The sequence below is a fragment of the Malus sylvestris genome, chromosome 12 (genome assembly GCF_916048215.2).
Source record: "Malus sylvestris chromosome 12, drMalSylv7.2, whole genome shotgun sequence".
NCBI classification, from domain to species: domain Eukaryota; kingdom Viridiplantae; phylum Streptophyta; class Magnoliopsida; order Rosales; family Rosaceae; genus Malus; species Malus sylvestris.
The window spans coordinates 23535648-23555268 of NC_062271.1; the positions used below are offsets into that span (position 1 = coordinate 23535648).

At 41.3% G+C, this 19621-nt stretch overlaps 1 protein-coding gene and 2 pseudogenes across 1 annotated transcript; all 3 read right to left on the reverse strand.

Moving 5' to 3' along the window:
* Window positions 1–4826: 4826 nt before the first annotated feature.
* On the reverse strand, window positions 4827–6245 carry LOC126594216 (proline-rich receptor-like protein kinase PERK8; annotated as a pseudogene).
* LOC126592277 (uncharacterized) lies at window positions 6171–8115 on the reverse strand. Its single transcript, XM_050257989.1, has 4 exons — window positions 7673–8115; window positions 6759–7324; window positions 6330–6686; window positions 6171–6256 (listed from the first exon to the last, which is right to left on the reverse strand). Exons 1-4 carry the CDS (start codon window positions 8113–8115, stop codon window positions 6171–6173), a joined length of 1452 nt encoding a protein of 483 aa, XP_050113946.1.
* A 4910-nt stretch (window positions 8116–13025) lies between these two features.
* LOC126592278 ((-)-germacrene D synthase-like) lies at window positions 13026–18402 on the reverse strand (annotated as a pseudogene).
* Between the last annotated feature and the right edge of the window lie 1219 nt (window positions 18403–19621).

The following is a 19621-nucleotide window of genomic DNA, read 5'->3' on the forward strand; positions in this document are numbered from 1 at the left end:
GATTGCAGAATGTAACCATGAACATCGTGAAAAAGTAGGCGAAGCACAAATGGGAAGAGGCCATGATGTTTTTTTTAGTCAAAAAAAGGGAGAACCTGCAAAACAAAGTTGAATTCTCAAGAAAACTGAACAAAGTAGAATAAAAACAATCTATCAGTCTTAAATCATGATTGACTCAAAAATAGAAGAGGAACAATGAGCTTCACAATGCACAATTTGTGTTTTTGCTGGAGTCTAGTAACTGTTGGCAGCATCGTAGAATGAAAATGAAACCAAAAATTTGTTCAAACCATTCGAATTAGCAGGAACAATGAAGCTTCTTCCCTCATTCTCTAATGTTGGATTTGTGAATTATTGAATGTGGATTTGTGAGTTCTTGGGAGTTTATTCATCTTCTCAGTTAGTTTGCAGCAGTTTACTCCCGGTTGAGTTGATATCTGATGACAATCAAGCTGAAACTGAGATCAAAATATGGGGATTTAATCTAAGCGCTTTAAACCTATTAAGGGCAGGGATTGCGTTTGAAAAAGGGGAAGACAATTTATTGAACATAACTTTGAGTAATGGCAAACTCAGAATTCCACCAGTGTATATTCACTTGACTTCGGATTCACTCTTTAGGAACCTCGTGGCTTATGAGCAATGCAGTCTTAGAAGTGTTTGGGTTAAAACTGGACTTTGGGCTCAAGGATGGAGTCGGCCCAACAGAAGGCCCGGACGAAACTTAGGGAGCAGGAAAATAGCCACTTTCTTACCTACCCAAGGACCAAGTGGTGTAGACTGATCAGACTGCATAGCCCAAAAAAGTACTTTATGGTGGCATTACATGTAATAAGCTGATGAGTCATCACCCTCAAACCGCATTCGGGCAAAACTGTTGCTACAGGAAGCCAAACCGAGTCGTTTATAAAATGAGGAAGAGAAGACAGGAATAAGGACACTCAATCAAACAAACAAATGCAAGCCAAAACTCTGCTCAAAGCCAGATTTGCCTTCAAACGAAGTTGTAGTCAGCCCAAGCCTTCATCCCATTCGGGATAAACCTTTATCCCCCGCGGGATAATCTTTTCTTCCAACCTCTGTAATAGCTCTGCTACCTTGTTCAAACTTGTTGTAGTATCGATTCACTTTTGTATCCTCTCCCCCTCTCTCTCCCTCTAAGCTTTCAGACCTTTGACAAAACTACAAAGATAGGGACCTGCAAGAAGATCAGCCTTAACTGATAAGGTTTAATCTTGCCCGACCTTCTTTTCTCTGTCTTTGTCTTTTCTTTCTTTAAAAGCCTAGTAATATGTTGTATATTTCCAGTTATATACAAGTTGTTTCTAGCAAAATCATGATGAAAATGCTTCCTCAGTACTTGGATCCGATTTGAATATATCTTCAGTGTTCAAATCAGATCTAAGTCCTAAGCCCGTGGGCATGTAAATCTGATTAGTTTAAAAGTCTTTGGCCTCAAGGCATAAAAAAAAACTTTATGTGGACTTAACCCATCCACGACAATCCTTGATAAATGAGAAGTCCGAAGTTACTTGGGGCGCAAGTAATCAACCTACCTCTTAGTTTTGTTTCTATTATGTCATGATTACCATAGAACGCTTAAGTATGGAATGGATTCTGATAGGAAGCCTCAAGGCCTACACCTAAGGCCCCACAAAGGCACCTATTTGGATTCATTCTACTTTGCGGTCTAAACTGTCCGAGCACAAGAACAAACTCTAATGGGAAGCCTCAAGGCCTACACCTAAGGCCCCACAAAGGCATCCATTTGGGTTCGTTCTACTTCTCGGACTCGAGTAATCAGAAGTATAATAGTGATAAAACTCTTGCAACCATAAAGACCAAATATGATATGTTCAAGTACTGGTTTAGTTTGACAGAAAGCCTCAAGGCCTACACCTAAGGCCCCACAAAGGCACCTGTTATATCAAACACAGTTTCTCGGGCATATGTGTATTCACAACTAAAACTTTACATCTATTCTACATCTGCCATACTGAAGATGGCAGTGGCACGCCTGAGCACCTCAAAAGTTAATCTTGATTGTGAGCCTCAAGGCCTATACCTAAGGCCCCACAAAGGCACCTTTCAAATTAACTATGTCTTTCTCTTTCAGCACTGCCCGACGAGCTTTGCCCGAAGAGTCTTGCCCGATCAAGACCTGCCCGACAAGACTTGCCCGACTAAACCCGATAAGAAAGCAGAAGCCCGACAGCAGCCCTCAACCGGCGCCAACCTCCCAAGGGAGCTGTGTGCTCGTTTGCCAGGAAGTCATCCCCGACGGAAATTCCTGCGAAGAACATAGTTTTGGCACGCTCGGTGGGACCTCGGGATCAGACTTCCGGATCTTGCATGTCCAAAAAGAAAAACTATAAACTTAGCAAAAAGAATCCAAATGAAGGTCTTCTCCAAATGGTAGAACAATCAGAAAATCCTTCGTCCCCATCCGGACAGGTGGTTTCAGATAGCCCGACTGCATCTGAAAGATCACAAGGAAAGGGACCTAATGAAGAGCTGTAAGCTACAATGATCTAAGTGTTAAAGAGCATGGAAAGAATCTCCCTGGAGACGAAGGGAGAAGTGAGCATACTCTCTATGCTTACAGGGAATCTACAAAGAAGGCTAGATTTGGAGTTCTCTACCCCAAAGGGTGCTCAAGAAAGTGGAATGAGTCAGGTTATCACGAGAAATGAGCCAATCATTCCCTTATTCCCACTACTAGAAGAAGAAAGGGATAGGGGAAAGAAGAAGGCAATTCCTGAAGGGAGTCAACCAGTGATAGAACCAGTTTCGGAGAAGGAGTTTCCCAGCTTCCCATTATTATCATTTAATAATAGGAGGCAAAGCGAACCAGAAAGAATGAGGTACGGACTGCCAGCTATGATGGGAGAAACGAGTGGGAAGGAAACTACTACTACTACTTCAGATAAACCTCCACCCTATAGGCCACCCCTGATGGTCAATAAAGGTGGAGGATCTAACTGGAGGAAGCCCGAACCCAGGAGGGAAGTAAATGCAGGCAATGACCGAAGCCCGAAGATTGAATCAGCTATCCTCGGTCATAATGATAATATAGCCACTCAGCAATTAAGGGAGGAATTGGCTGAGTTAAGAAGAACGGTGACTCAAAACGCCCAGCCGCGGGCTCGCCCAGTATTCAGGATTACTTACCAGAAGCCATATCTTGAATATATCAACGAGTTAAATCCATTCCCTCTCAATTTCAAGATGCCCGCATTCCCAACCTTCACAGGTAAAGACAGCAGTGTGTCTTCTAGAGACCATATTTTCAAATTCTCCAATCACTGTGTGGCGTATGAGGACAATCCAAACTACAAATTGAGGTTGTTTGGAAATTCATTAGCAGGGTTGGCATCTCAATGGTATTCTCTATTGCCCCCCAACTCTATTGCCAACTGGGGGCAAATGGAGATGGCTTTCCATGAACAGTTCTATAGAATAGAGCCAGAATTGACCATCAATGATTTGGTGGAAGTAAAATAATATGATCATGAGTCCACTGAAGACTTCATGATGAGGTTCAGGAGGACAAGGATGAGATGTCAATTCCCGGTCAACCAAGCACAACTCATATCCATTGCTCAAAGGGCTTTAAAATTACCTTTGAGAAAAAGGTTTTATGATGCACAGTTTAATGAGCTGCAAGAACTCGTGATTGCTGCCACGAAGTATGAAAGGCTGTTGCAAGAAGAACAGCAAGTGAAGCATACTTCCAAAGTCCTTCATTTCTATAAAAGCAAGGCTACTATTCACCATGTGGAGGTGGGAGAAACCAGGCCCGAACGCGAGGAAAGTCATGAGGAAGAAAATATAGATGTATGTGCTGCTGAGATGACCACACCCTTCAAACCATTGACGATCAAAGGGTTAGTCCAACCGGTCAAGGATCAGAAGATCGTGATGAATGATGGTGGTTTCGTCCCCATAAAACCCCCAAAGTATCAGAGTTATTCGTTCGATTTAACCAAGGCACCGGAGATTTACGAAGAACTGGTGCGGGCAAGAGTAATTTTGCCCGACAGTGCCAAAAAGATGCCCAAACCCGAAGAACTCAGGGGGAAGAAGTATTGCAAGCTGCATTATACCTTCAACCATTCTATAGTTAATTGTGTCCAGTTTAGAGATTGGGTACAAGATCTTATAGTGAAGGGGAAGCTGCTACTTGATTCACCCCAGGCCAGTATGATGGTGGATACTAACCCTTTCCCGGAGGCTCCTATCAATATGATCAACCTCATTTTTAAGGAGCCGGGGGTATCAGCTGAGTAAGAGTGCCATGAGGGGAAGAAAAGCAAGTAGACAAGGGGGCAAAGAGTTGACCGAAACCAGTAAAGCAGGAAGCAAATTACATATCCATTCCAATACAAAAAGGGAGTTACAAATCATTCTATTCTAAAAACTTTACATCTTCACATAGAGTGATTATTCTAGAATGGTATGTTCGCATGATGGCAAAAATCCTACTAGGTTCAGCCAAGACAGTATGGCTGTTTACAAGTTGGGACTTGGCTTGCTCTAACTCCGAAGTTGCTTTCTCTACCCCTTCGATTTGGTGTTCAAGGGTGTCTAGAAGAGTTGCTTGTTCTGCCTTAAGGGCAATCAGTTGCTCTTCCAGCTTCTGGATTTCAGAAGAAACCACTTTAACCCTTTCTTTGGTCTGCATGCTTTCTTCCATCAATCAGTTAACTTGGATAGAGGAGGTTGATTCTTTCTCCATAAAGCATTTTGCTCGGTTAGCCTGTCTATCCGCTCTCTGGTATTGTTCCTGAGAGCCCTCAAGTTCTCGAAAAAAGAGAGAAAAGAATCATGCTGAGGCTTGGACAAACGACTGGTTTTAAAACATTCAGTTATGACATTCTCAAGATCACAAAGAGCCTTGAGACTAAATGACGCGGTGAATTCTTTCTTTGCCCATTCCTGAAAGATTCGTTGTTGATCTGAGGACATGGAGGTTGCTGAAGGCTGCGTTGAAGATTTCAACCGCGTCTCAAGTCGCCCGAGCGCTTCAAAGAGTTTGGGCAACTTGGCAGGATCAGAGGATGGGAAAGGAGGAGGGTCTGGTGTGATAATTCCCTCTGATGAAACAATGCCTATTGAGGGGGCAATCTCTGCTTGTTTAGCCTGTTCAACTCCAGAGGGGGAAGTGTCAACACCTCCAGAAGATGAATGAGGGTGAGAGCGCTTTGGTTTACGGGCCATTGGAGGAGGGGAAGTTTCTTTTGGTGGAGCTTGCTGCAAAAACCAAAGGATCAGGTCGAGATAAACTGAATACAAGTTAAAGAAAGAAAGGGGCCCTGGAGAGAAGAAACCTACCTGACTCAGCCCCGGAGTCTCAACAGAGAATGCACTAACTCTTTATTGAGGAGAAGATCCTTCACCACCAACAGGAGAGGAAAGAGCTGCGCCTGAACCTGTACCAGCATCCTAGAAATATCCAGAGAAAGCAGTAATTGTCAGTAAAAAGGTCACAAGAGAGAAGAACGAAAAAAAAAATTTCATGTACCTGAGTCTGATCTTGGGGAGGAGAAGGAGGTTCATCAACTGTCGAGCAAGCAAATGCCTGCGAGATTGCTGCATCTGAAGCTACAGGGATTTCAGGAATTATGGGTTCCTTATCCGAGACCACTAGTGAGGGAGGTGGCTCATACACTGGAGACGGCTGCAGGAAACATGAATAGGAGTTAATTGGGTAGCAATGTGCAAAATTTCAATGAGGAAATAATAACTCACCAAGGGATCATCCTCATCCACGAAATGTAGCATAACTCCTGTGGACGGATCAAATTGAGAGGAAGGGGTCGTATCCAGAGCAGTAGAAGAAGTCATAGATCTCAGAGGAGGTCCATGACTAGGCAAGGAAGCAGATGCACCAGCCTAGGAAAACAAAATAGAAGAAGAAAAAAGACCTTAGCCATTAGATCCATAAATTGGAGAGATATCCAAGAAGTAGAGGGAGAGAAAGTACCTCAGCAGGATTGGTCTAGGAGGGGGAAAGGTTTTTCTCTAGGGCAGGTTATGGAGAAGCCTCGGGCGAAGAAAGTGTTTCCTCTCTTGTAGCCTGAGTCAGAGTAATCAAGTTTAGAGTTGTATGAAAGTAAGAAAGTATACAATAGTATCAGCCATACCTCGAGTTCTCGGAGGGCGGTGTTTCACAATTCTTCGGCCTTTTTAAGCATAGCAGCCCTTAATGGTTCCTCTTTAGAAGCAAGGATTGGCCTTTTAGAAGCTTGAGGTCCTGTTGATCGATAGAAGAGACAATTAGATAAAGGAGAAAGGTAGCAGTTTGATCTAGAGAAATGGAAACTCACTGGAAGATTGTTGTTTCTTTCTGCCTGCCTCAGGAACTGAAGCAGATGGAACTGCTGATTTGGGGGGAATAGTAATCCTTGCCCGCTTACTCTTTCGAGTGAGAATTGGTCGTGTGGTTGCTGGAAGAGGTGCAGGATCAGGGTTTAAGGTTTTAGTCATGGTCGCCTTCTTTCGTTTGGATGCTTTAGTGATTGCTTTGGGCGTTTCTTCAGCTCCTGAATCCCCAATGGATTCTGAGACGTCCGTCCCCTCCCCGGCTTCTCGTCTCTCAGCCTCTGCGGCAGCACCATGAAGAACTGCAGCATCAGCAGAATCATTCTCTGATTCAATGGCTTCAGATTTAATATCCACTGGAGCTGCAGAATCAAGCAAAAGTAAGGGAAAATGGACATCAGAGGAAAAACAAAATCAGATGGAAAGAGAGGTACCTATTAGAAGTAACCGATTTTTCTCTTGAATCATCTCCTTCCAATTTGCAAGCTCGCCCGAGCCAGGATATGATTTAAGAGAAAGCTGGCGGAAGATGCGATCGTGATTCACTTTCAAATCTCCTCCATACTTTCTAGTCCATTTGTCCTCCCACCAAGAAGAAAATAGCGAGGTACATTCAAAATTAAAAACAACGGAATGTCGGGCTACTTGACTCATTACATCCAAACTGCGTCGGGCGGCCCGGAATGTCACTTCAGAAGGAGTTTGTAACCGGAATGAAGTGCCACAATGGACGGAGTCGAAGAATGGGACAGGTATGGCTTGCCTAAATCCTAACTGCCTGCTGCAGAACTTAGGATGGTACACCTCCAAGCCTCGATCATATCTATTGCCCCGAACCCCCCAGGCCAAGTCTCTTGGTTGAATACAGCTAATAAATTTTTCCCTGCAAAAGGGGGTAGCATCCTCACCAGGGGCATTTTGGAAGGCTTGGTCAGAGAACCAAGGGTATCTCCTCAAGACTAACGCACCCCATTCCAAGTCTGATCGAGTCCTGCAGATTCTGAAAAAGTAAAAACAGGCAAAGGTAGAATGGTCTACATGGGGAGCTTCAGCCAGGATTCGGGCAGAAGCCACACCCTCTGGGAATTCTAGATTGGCAGCCCGAAATTCTGGAAACTACCATTGCAGCCAGATTTGTATCATCCAGATTGGTCCATTCAAGTTGGTCTCAAAGGGCTCATCTCGAGTCATTTCAAAAAGAAGGTGATATAGATGGGAAAGAAGGAATGAACCTGTGGCTACATCATCAAAATTGTGAAGAACCTCTACCAAGGGGATCCATTCAACCCTCACTCCTTTAGATTTGTTGGGGAAGATGTGCTTGTTGAGCCAGTATAAAAGAAAATACATATGCTCTTGATCTTTGTCAGCCCAAGGGGAGCCCACCCCAAAATTCTCCTTTACAAAAGGAATGAATCCTTTAAAGGAGGTCCCATAACTCTTGAAAGTGGCGGAGTTATAGCTCAGAGGAAGGAAGGGGGTAGAAGAACTCGAGCTCCCGGTGGTAGAAGACAGAACCCAATCTTGAGTAACATCTACTGTCCTGCCCGATGGCCTTAACCCGAAGACCTGGGCCATATCGAGAATGGTGGGAGACATGAGACCCATACGAAAATCAAAGGTATTTGTGCCCGTATTCCAAAAGAGGAGGGCAGAAGTAACCAATTCGGGCTTAGAGATAACGGAAATCTTCGAAAGCATGATGAGTTCATAAATACCGTTACTCATCCATTTCTGCTTGAAGGAAGGCTCCAATTCGTCAACCCACTGGGCCCAGGCGGGATCATTCATCAAGGGAAAGCCTCGACGATATAATGACCATTTGGAAGAGGAGATGCCCGAAGTAGCCGAATAGGGATTTGGGGTAAACCAGTTCTCTCTAGGCATATTGCTTTCCACCACTGAGGGGACCCGAGAAATCCAGGCGGGGCCCAATGACTGTACTCCATGCGTTTCAAAGAATAACTCAGAGTGTAAACCTGCCCGCGGACGATGCAGCCCGTTGAGTAGACGGCGTAGAGTGGCGATTCCGTCGCCGGACTCGTAAGATGGTGGGGTTTGGCTGGATCATGAAGCCATTTGATGAAGGTCGAAAGGGAAAAACAAGGAAGAAGATAAGAATGCAACCTTGTCGGGCAACAGAGAAGAATGGTGGGGAGAAGTAGGAAAAATTTTAATCACAGGGGGATTTCTTTCTATGAAATACAGAAAAGTGAGAAGTTTAATCGCGAGGGTTTCGTGGGTTTAATAAGGGGTTTCTTTCAATTAATATTGGCGCCTGGAATCCCAGGTTTAATATCAATTGAATGGGGCACTGTTTGGGTTAAAACTGGACTTTGGGCTCAATGATGGAGTCGGCCCAACAGAAGGCCCGGACGAAACTTAGGGAGCAAGAAAAGGGCCACTTGCTTACCTACCCAAGGACCAAGTGGTGTAGACTGATCAGACTGCACAGCCCAAAAAAGTACTTTATGGTGGCATTACATGTAATAAGCTGATGAGTCATCACCCTCAAACCGCATTCGGGCAAAACTGTTGCTACAGGAAGCCAAACCGAGTCGTCTATAAAAGGAGGAAGAGAAGACAGGAATAAGGACACTCAATCAAACAAACAAATGCAAGCCAAAACTCTGCTCAAAGCCAGATTTTCCTTCAAACGAAGCTGTAGTCAGCCCAAGCCTTCATCCCATTCGGGATAAACCTTTATCCCCCGCGGGATAATCTTTTCTTCCAACCTCTGTAATAGCTCTGCTACCTTGTTCAAACTTGTTGTAGTATCGATTCACTTTTGTATCCTCTCCCCCTCTCTCTCCCTCTAAGCTTTCAGACCTTTGACAAAACTACAAAGATAGGGATCTGCAAGAAGATCAGCCTTAACTGATAAGGTTTAATCTTGCCCGACCTTCTTTGCTCTGTCTTTGTCTTTTCTTTCTTTAAAAGCCTAGTAATATGTTGTATATTTCCAGTTATATACAAGTTGTTTCTAGCAAAATCATGATGAAAAGGCTTCCTCAGTACTTGGATCCGATTTGAATATATCTTCAGTGTTCAAATCAGATCTAAGTCCTAAGCCCGCGGGCATGTAAATCTGATCAGTTTAAAAGTCCTTGGCCTCAAGGCATAAAAAAAGAACTTTATGTGGACTTAACCCATCCACGACAATCCTTGATAGACGAGAAGTCCGAAGTTACTTGGGGCGCAAGTAATCGACCTACCTCTTAGTTTTGTTTCTATTATGTCATGATTATCATAGAACGCTTAAGTATGGAATGGATTCTGATAGGAAGCCTCAAGGCCTACACCTAAGGCCCCACAAAGGCACCTATTTGGATTCATTCTACTCTGCGGTCTAAACTGTCCGAGCACAAGAACAAACTCTAATGGGAAGCCTCAAGGCCTACACCTAAGGCCCCACAAAGGCATCCATTTGGGTTCGTTCTACTTCTCGGACTCGAGTAATCAGAAGTATAATAGTGATAAAACTCTTGCAACCATAAAGACCAAATATGATATGTTCAAGTACTGGTTTAGTTTGACAGGAAGCCTCAAGGCCTACACCTAAGGCCCCACAAAGGCACCTGTTATATCAAACACGGTTTCTCGGGCATATGTGTATTCACAACTAAAACTTTACATCTATTCTACATCTACCATACTGAAGATGGCAGTGGCACGCCTGAGCACCTCAAAAGTTAATCTTGATAGTGAGCCTCAAGGCCTATACCTAAGGCCCCACAAGGCACCTTTCAAATTAACTATGTCCTTCTCTTTCAGCACTGCCCGACGAGCCTTGCCCGAAGAGTCTTGCTTGATCAAGACCTGCCCGACAAGACTTACTCGACTAAACCCGATAAGAAAGCAGAAGCCCGACAGCAGCCCTCAACCGGCGCCAACCTCCCAGGGGAGCTGTGTGCTCGTTTGCCAGGAAGTCATCCCCGACGGAAATTCCTGCGAAGAACAAGAAGTACGCATCACATTACCTCATATTTGATACTCATGAAGAGTCTCATCACTTCCACTCGGGATATAAGACTTCTTCGGAGAAGAGGAATCATAAATCTACTAAATCGCAATCGGGTTGGGGACCAAGAATATTTCGCTGAATTCAAAACTATACTGAATACAGTTGTTGTGAAGGACTTCTGCTTCGGAAAGTTGTGTGACGAAGTGAATGCATACAGTAAGTCCTGGTTGCCCTTGAGCAAACATAACATTCGTTGACATGCAAATTTCCTTTGTCGCACTTATTTTTCTAGTCCATGGAGTATCATATCATTCGTTGCTGCTGCAGCTCTCTTTGTTCTTACTGTCATCCGGACATACTATAGCATTCACCCGCGCTAATGTGTAATTGTTCCGAGTGCAGTTGATCTTATGCCTCCGCTGAGTTCCTTAATCGTTTATGTATTGTAAATTTCATTGTGTGCTAAGCTGAAATGGTTTAATTGGTCGTTTCGTTTTTCTTCAAATTGCACGAAAATGAGATTAGATTCTATAAATTTTGAACGTTAATTCTTTAAAGGAAAGTTACCTTTCTGGATTTCTCCTTGAAAGCATAACCAACCATAGTGTGGGATGCTTTATTACAAGTTCTTGGAATGAACTTGTGGAAATTTTCAGGTCGACAGGCCGAGGGCCCACTCCAACAACACCGATATTGTCCCCACTTAACCACCTGCACAATCCTCAGGTGTGGGGTTTTATCACAAAAGGCCTCGATGTTAGTTAGAGATGGGTATTTCTATTTAAAGCATTTTCACTTGGGCCCTCTGGCCGATGTGGGACAACACTGGGGTTCCAACACTCCCCCGCACGTGAGACCCCATTTATGGGTCACACATGAAAATCCACATCAGCAACCACGTGGAGCCATTGGGGACTCACCCATCACGCGGGGCCATTGGGGACCCACCCAAACACGTGGCAGTACGGGCCCGCCTCCTGGCTCTGATACCATGTGGAAATTTTCAGGTCGACGGGTCGAGGGCCCACTCCAACAACACCGATACTGTCCCCACTTAACCACCTGCACAATCCTCAGGTGTGGGGTTTTATCACAAAAGGCCTCGATGTTAGTTAGAGAGGGGTATTTCTATTTAAAGCATTTTCACTTGGGCCCTCTGGCCGATGTGGGACAACACTAGGGTTCCAACAGAACTTAAAAATAATATCTCTAAATTGGGAAGCCAGCATATGAATGTCGTGGATTATACATTCCACCGACACCTCTGAAATCTCCCCGCTGTTAATCATGTCCACCACAGTTTTTGTATATGTCTCCACTTCAATCTGCAAGAAGCCCTTTTCTACACATTCTGTCAATCTTGCCTTATCGCTTCAACTCCAGCCGTCAAACTCGAGCAGCACCAAAAACCACGTGCACCCCTGCTAGCAATTCACTTAAAGAAGGAAGGACCAATTCAGTTTTGATGGATTTGGGAAATATTCGTAGCAGAAGCAACATAAACATATCAAATGTGCAGCGATGTTTAGATATGTGTAAGGGGGAGATTTACGTGTATATAACTCAATACTACATAAACAGAACGACTTTGGAGATATGAAACTCGAAGGCTCGAAGAGCTCCTACATGAAACTTACTTGAGAGCTCCTACACAAAACTACATAAACAGAACGATTTTGGAGATGTGAAAGTCTGAAGGGCTCGAACCTTCGTGAAATTAAACAAAACCTTGAGTGATTCTTCAATTAACCCAACTGCTTTTCAGTAAAAACCCAATTGCTCCTTAGCAAAACTCTCTTAGCTCTTCAACTACAATTTCAAAGCCTTCCTTCCAAACAAACATTGCGTACGATCCCTGAGGTCTAAAACATTAACAGCTCTATCACCCTCTTGTATGATTCGGCTGATGTGCAATTCTGAACACCCTGATCTCCTCTCTGAGGCTCATGTTTTGTACTAAGTCAAATCTGACCAGTAATCTAGGTGGATTTCTTTAGCATTATCTTGCCCTTCATGGCCTAAATCTTGCTAGAGTTTTACTACTTTCTTTACATTGCCTATCAATTTACATTTCAAATTATGTAGTTCAACCAATCGGCCTAGATTTTAGTTTTGTGAATGTTCGCAATCTTGACTCCATCATGAAATGATTACATTCTGTTTCCCGTTTTAGTTTCTATTTCGCTTTCATTTACTTTTTAGGAAAGTATACACGAAGTTACAATGAATATTAAGTCCTCACTCACTCGAGGCACATAAACGAACTTTATCCAAATCAACGTCCCACTCAGTGCATGATTATTTGGTTCAGAAGTCAGATTAACGCGTAACTTGCACACATGCACAAACACAAACATTGTCTATGTTGATAGTCTCCAACAGTGGCACATCTATTCTCTCTTCTCTCGAGCCATCTTGTGGCACTCAGACTGAAAACAATACTCATGGCAAATACGTGTTGAACTGCGTAACCAAGCTCCGTCCAAGTTTTGGCACCAACAACCATATAAATGCATGTTCAAGTATGCTATTTGAGCTGAATAATTAATATATGATTCATTTCCAACTACATACAAGTTCTTTTATTAATCATAAAATCATAATATGGAAAGCAAACGCACAACCCAAATTACTTTTTGCGGTCTTAAACGGATCCTAACTCCTTATTTTTTGTAGGCAACTTGGGCCCTGGAGACTACTTTTAAAAGAAACATCATAATAACTAGATATTTTAGGCTCATAAAGCCACGGGTTCCACTAGTGTAGAAACTATAAGATCCTTTAGCACGCCCTTAGCATTAGTGTAGCCATCTTCACACTTGTACACAACATCCATGAGCCGAGCAAAATTAAGAATACGAATTAGCAGGGGCATGGGGACAGCGGTAGGGTGGAGGCATGCTTCGTTTATGTCCTTCCATGCATTATTCACTTGTCTTTTAAGTTCGATTATCGCTTCTTCTTTTGTGGCACCATATTTCTTCATGTAACAGTTCACAGCTGAGATAAAATGTTCTCTCTCTTGCTCAAACTAGTCACGCATAAGGATTAAGATAAAAGTAATATAAGTATTAATCCAATCATAATAGTCGTGCTTTGTTAAGATTTCAGAGAGAAAGGGAAGGGGAAGGGGGAAGGGGGAGGGGGGCACTATTAATTGGTCAAACAGTGATATTATTCTAACTTAACCATTTGCTAGCCTATTAGGTATAAGATTTTATCATAAAAGCGTTCAGTGTACTTAGAAGTGAAACTACTTAATATGAGGTTATATTTTATTCTGTCAGGTTTGTTTTTAGTGTGAGACTTTTTGCATTCAACAATACTCATTAATACAATTTACATGTACGATTAAGTACATTGGGGTCCACTATGTCATCCATGAGTCTGACAATTTTTGCTGCAGCCTTCACCGCCTGAGGGAAAGTTAACAACCAATCAAAGGAGTCTACTGTAGCTTCTTCCATTCCAACAAAGGATGTGGTTATTAGCAACGGGTAGCCACTGGTGACGAGTGATAGAGACATGTATTCATCCAGTCAGGGCCGGTCCAGAGATTTTTGAGGTCCGGGGCGACGTAAAAAAAAGTGCCCTAACTTCATGTAAGAAAATTATTTATTTTCACACATAAGACATCGAAAAAATTATACTTAGAAAAACACTTCAAACTCAATAATTTAGAAACATAGAAAGACTAATTTATTTTGTATTGAGAAAGGGAAACAAAAAAACTACGGGCTTACAAGTAGATAGATGATGAGTTTTGTTTTCCATTTGAACTTTGAATGTGTTTTTGAATAAATCGTGAGGTGTTTTTTTCTTATTTACTAAACTTGTCAATACTGGATTAAAAAATAATGATGTTTTCGAATCTTTAATTAATATGTATTATTAATGAATGGGTACTAAATTAAACATTTTGATGACACGTCATATAATTTGCAAATTTGGTCTACGTATTATTCTTTGTTGAAGATTAGACTTGAATTAAAGCAAATATTTAAAAATAACAACCCACATAGCTACTAGATAGTAACTAAAAATAAATTACCAACCAAACAAAAATTTGTAAAAATTGAAAAGAATAAATATGCACATAGCATTTCGAACTTAGGACCACTTGTTAATTTTAAACAACAAAAATCATTGTTTCTAATTAAACTTTTTGATCCTTTAACCAAATTTTCTAAATTTATACTCTTATAAAAAAAATTTGTAAAAAAAGGAAAGTAAATAAGCACACATGGTGTTTTGAACCCAAGACCTCCTTATTATTTTCAAATGACAAACCACCACTTCTAGTTAAATTTATGTGTCTTTGAATCAAATTTTATAAATTTATACTCTTATAAAAACATATGTAAATATATAATCCTAATAATTTTGGTGCCCCTAATTTTTTTTGGGCCCTGAACGGTTGCCCCTCCTGCACCGGGCCTGAGCCGGCCCTGCATCCAGTGATGGTATGTGCTTCTGGTTGAACAATTTAGCTTCATCGAAGTAGCCTCTAACTTGGTTTTTCATCTGACACATACCAGATCATGAGATTATAATAATTCAAAAATCATCTCTACTGCTAATTGATATTGAGGATTAGTACCGCTTCTCTTGCATGGTGAATACAATGTAGCTTCCCATCGTGCAAAAGCTTTTCATGAATTTCATTGTATACATCTAACAACGCCATATAGCAGACTTTCGTATACTCTGGTAGTTGATCCATGGCTGAGACATCCCACGTTATCAAGTAATACATAAATCAGTTGTGTGTAATTAGGTTAGTTTTTCCTTTTGATCGGATGGTGATGTAAGGTAAGATATTTTATATAGGATTAATCTCAGTTTACTACCCTTAAGTTTTATAATTTTCAACATTTAATAGATCAAGTTTTTTTCATCCCAGAGTCATACCTAAAGTGTTAATTTTGAAACAGTTTTATACATCTGTTAAGTTTTCCTTTAGAACTTCTATTAACTCATAACGTGACGTACACGTGGACAATTACTGAACATCACGTATCTATATGGGCCCACTTCAATATTAAAAAAAATAAAAAATATACAAACAAAAAAATAAATAAATAAAAAATAAAATCCGTACTTACCTTCTCCCTGCACCCTTTCCCTCCCTTCTTTCTTCTTTCTTCTTTCTTCTGCAACCCGCACCCATTCCCTCCATTCTCTCTTCTGCACCCACCACCCTCCCTTCTCTCCTCTGCACTTGCGCCCATTCCCTCCCTTCTCTCTTGTGGATGATGCAATCGAAAGGGGCTTGCTCGATCTGGGTCTTGGCGGTGATGGTGGAATTGGAGATTGAAATGGGGACGAAATCGATGCCGTATCGGGAGGCATGGTGGAAGAGAGAGGGTTGGATGAAGGTCTGCTCTTTTTTGGATGCGAAGGCGTACCCGATGCAGTAGCACCTGTACCCACCCCCCTAATTTCCATCCAATAATATTCATCATCGGTAATTAATCGAAAGATTAGAACTTTAATTACTAAATGGAGAGGAAACACGGAAAAGGGATAAACCAGGCGGCGCCAAGGACAGAAACGCTGATAGCAACGGCTATGCCGATAGCGGAGAAAGTGTATGAGACTGTCTCAAAATTAACACTTTAGTATGATTTCGGGACAAAAAAAAACTTCATGTACTAAATGTTAAAAAGCACGAAAATTAAAAGTAGTAAACTAAGATTAACCCTTTTATATATAAGAGAATTTTAACAAATGATATATTCATACCTCTCAATAGCTTCAGTAAAGAGCTCTAGTTGTTCATATGTGCCATATTCATAAAGGTCATCGATAATGGATGTCATGGCAGTAACTTTGCATGATGTCCTCCTAGCCAAGGAAGAAAATATCGGTAATATCGAAAATATCGGTAGTCCGAAAACACGGAAATATCGATGGAAATATCGGGATAATATCGATATCGATAAAAATTACATGGAAACCACGGAAATTGTAAGAAAAACTTGGAAATTTTTATTGAAACTTTGCAGGATGTTTATTTAGTCAATTATCTATTAGTTTATCACAAAAAATTGGAAGGAAATGCATTGCATGATGGATTTAACTGATTTAAGTTGATTATATAGCGAGCTGGCAAACATTGTGAGTGTAGAAAATATGTAGTAATTAATGAAAGAAGTTTAAACACACCAATTGAGGCTTATTGCGGCAAGTTTTTTAGATATGACATCGCATCAAGTCGTCTTTTGTGTTAATTTGTAATCTTAACTGGTTAAATTAAGCGGTACATCCAATTGGGGCTTATAAACATTTTAATTCTCTTTAAAAATCTAAGGGCATTTAATAAGGATTTTAAGTGATTCTTTATAGTTTAAGGGGTATTCGATCATGATTTTTAAGAAATTCATACATTCCAAATGTATTCATTTAGAAATTGATTCGAAGAGATTTTTAAAAAGTTGGGAAACTCGAAAAAATTAGAAATATTTCACATAATATTTTAAACATTCTCAAATCGCTTCCTGAAAATTTGAGGGAATTCACTTAAAATTTTACATAAAAGTTTTAAAAATTATTAAACTTCATCAAAATTCATAAATTTTTAAATCTATTATAATCCTTTAAAATCTGAATGGAGTAAAAAATTCAAATCTAAACCTAGTATGAAACAATCACTAAATTACATAAAATTTCTAAACCAAATCTAATAATGATCAATTACAATTCTAATATTGTAATTACTTGGAGTTTTTTAGGGCAATTTAAGTAGATGATTTGGGGGCCGAAACTTGGTTAAATCCCTAAATTGCTAATTGAAACGAGAAAGAAGAGAAGACAGAGAGAACGAGAGGCTCCCCGTCTTCCTTTGTGCTAGTAATCCATGGCGTCAACGAGTCAACATCCCTCATCCTCATCGCCCTCCTCTCCCTCTTCACAATCTCCACCACCGCATCAAGGCCCTGCAAAACCCTCTTCGTTTCCTCCTACTCATTCTCCCTCCGCCGCCTCCCCTCCTCCTCTTCCTTCTTCGGCTTCGTCACCATCGTCACCGAGATCAGCCAGATCCGCCCCGTCCACCTCCACCCCACCCGCTTCGACGACGGCTTCGTCCCACACCCTCACCACCACGACGCCAGCGAGAAGCGAACATCGGCACCCATTCTCCTCCTCCCCCCGGAGCCTGCCCACCCGGCGCCGAGCTCGCCTCCGTCTCTGTTCCGCGTCTGCTTCAACCCAAGATCAGCCAGATCCCTCTTCATTTCCTCCTACTCATTCTCCCTCCGCCGCCTCCCCTCCTCCTCTTCCTCCTTCGGCTTCGTCACCATCGTCACCGAGATCAGCCAGATCGGCGTCGTTGAGGCGCAGATCTTGGGTTTGAGCATGGATTGCAGAGAGATCTGGGCAGCTGGGGGGACGACGCAGCCTCGGCTGCCTTTCCGACGACGGATCAACGACGATTTTTTCGATAATATCGAAAATATCGCGATATTATCGATATTATCGATAATATCGTGATATTTTGACGATAATGAGACGGATACCTCAGAAAATATCGGAACCTCAGAAAAACGATAATATCGGCGAAATATCGCCGATATTATCGATATTTAATTCCATGCTCCTAGCAAAGGAATACTGAGGCTGAAAGTATACTGACATACTCCAGCAGAAGTAGACCTCAACCAATCTGTCTCTTGCGAAAGGTAGCTTGCTTGGCACGTCCAAGTCCTTCCATCACCTGAGTTACAAAAATAATTATTTATTAGTAGCTAGAGGTGGAGAATTCAACTCTTTAGTAAGTGATGTATATGGATGAATAAGGAATTAATTTACCTTGTGATTTCGCTAAGTTCTTTCTGATGGACTCGTTGCAGTCGGTTGAAATCCAACTTGGCGAACGTTAGGAAAGTTTCATTCGGTGATTCTCTTAGTTCCTGGTAGACTGACAAGTGATACCTTGCTTCAACCCTTGGTAAACCCTTTCGGAGCTGCTGATTTAGGGCATGGGTTACTGCTTTTGCAAGTGGGGGGCTTAAACGGAATGTCGCCGACTGGAGATTAGTCGTGGTGAAGGTTAGAGCCTCATCTAGTATCTCCTCTCCATGTATCCTAAGGTGTGTGGCTTCATACCCACATCATTTGCTTCAATTTGATTTTTGAATTCGAACAACTAAGAACACCAGTCCAGTTAAGTTAAGTTCAATTTTTATTAAATCTATTAATGAAACCGAGCAGTGCGGTTTCAGTTTAGTTTGACCGGTTATTCATTGTAAACCGAATTATATATAAACTTTTTTATTAGCACTTTATATTAAAATTTAATATTAGATGAATTATATACCCTACAACCAAGCCAAATGTAGAAGATGTATAACACTGATGCATGTAAAGAGCATTGTTATGTATCATTGGTACAATTTTTATTAAATATTATTTCTTGGCAGCCAATAGACAGCAAGTCTATGATGGAAGTGGTAAGGAACAAATGACAGCTCACCTTCGGTTAAAAGTAATTACTCTTAGATGGCAACCCTTCAATCCACTTATAGGCCCTATGTCATAAATCTATGTCCTTGATTTTGTGTGTGGTTTAAAAGGGATTGAAGGTAACCAGTCAGCTGACGTTGCCTCTCCTTACTCCATTACATCACTCACCTTGAACTGCGTGGCCAAAACATTTTCTGAGAAAAGTGGACGCGGAGAAAATGGTAGAGTTAGTGATGGAGAATTCGCAGTAGGAGACCACGGAGGGCCCGCAGATTCTGTCGCGTATGATGATAGCAAAATAACCTTAGACCATTTCCAACCGATAGCTGGCCAGATGACTCGTTTTAGCCATTTAACCCTTTAAGATTCTTCAAGATATTAATATTTTAATAAACAATACATGGCCATATTTGCCTCCGTCTCCAACAGATGATCAGAGGGCCAGATGGCTCGTTTTAGCCATTTCACAAAAAACCGTCTCCAACCGAGGGCCAAAGAGCTATAGGGCCAAACATAATTTATTATTTAAAAACTACAACTTAAATTCAAATCCAACAGCTAAGTGACATCAGCATGGAGTAGGCATTTACGTTTTATATTTTTAAATGTTTTTAAAAATGTTGTTTAAGTTTCATGTTGTATAATTTTTATGTTGGTTAATGTTATTTAATGTTGTTTCATATTATTTAATGTTGTTTCATGTTACTTCATTTAATTTAATGTTGTATAATGGCTTAGGAAGTTATAGGAAAAAAATGGAATTTAAAAAAAATGTGAAACAAATTTTGTGAAATAGAAGTTGTAGGAAAAAAATGGAATTTAAAAAAAATATATGAAACAAATTTTGTGAAATAGAAGTTATAGGAA

What these genes read in the sequence shown, in the direction of transcription:
- LOC126592277 (XM_050257989.1), bottom strand. Translation starts at nt 8,115, where the DNA reads ATGAATGATCCCGCCTGGGCCCAGTGGGTTGACGAATTGGAGCCTTCC. An exon ending in AAATCGGTTACTTCTAATAG is followed by an intron (nt 6,687 to 6,758) that starts GTACCTCTCTTT and finishes TTGATTCTGCAG; the next exon opens with CTCCAGTGGATATTAAATCT. An exon ending in AAAGAAACAACAATCTTCCA is followed by an intron (nt 6,257 to 6,329) that starts GTGAGTTTCCAT and finishes ATCGATCAACAG; the next exon opens with GACCTCAAGCTTCTAAAAGG.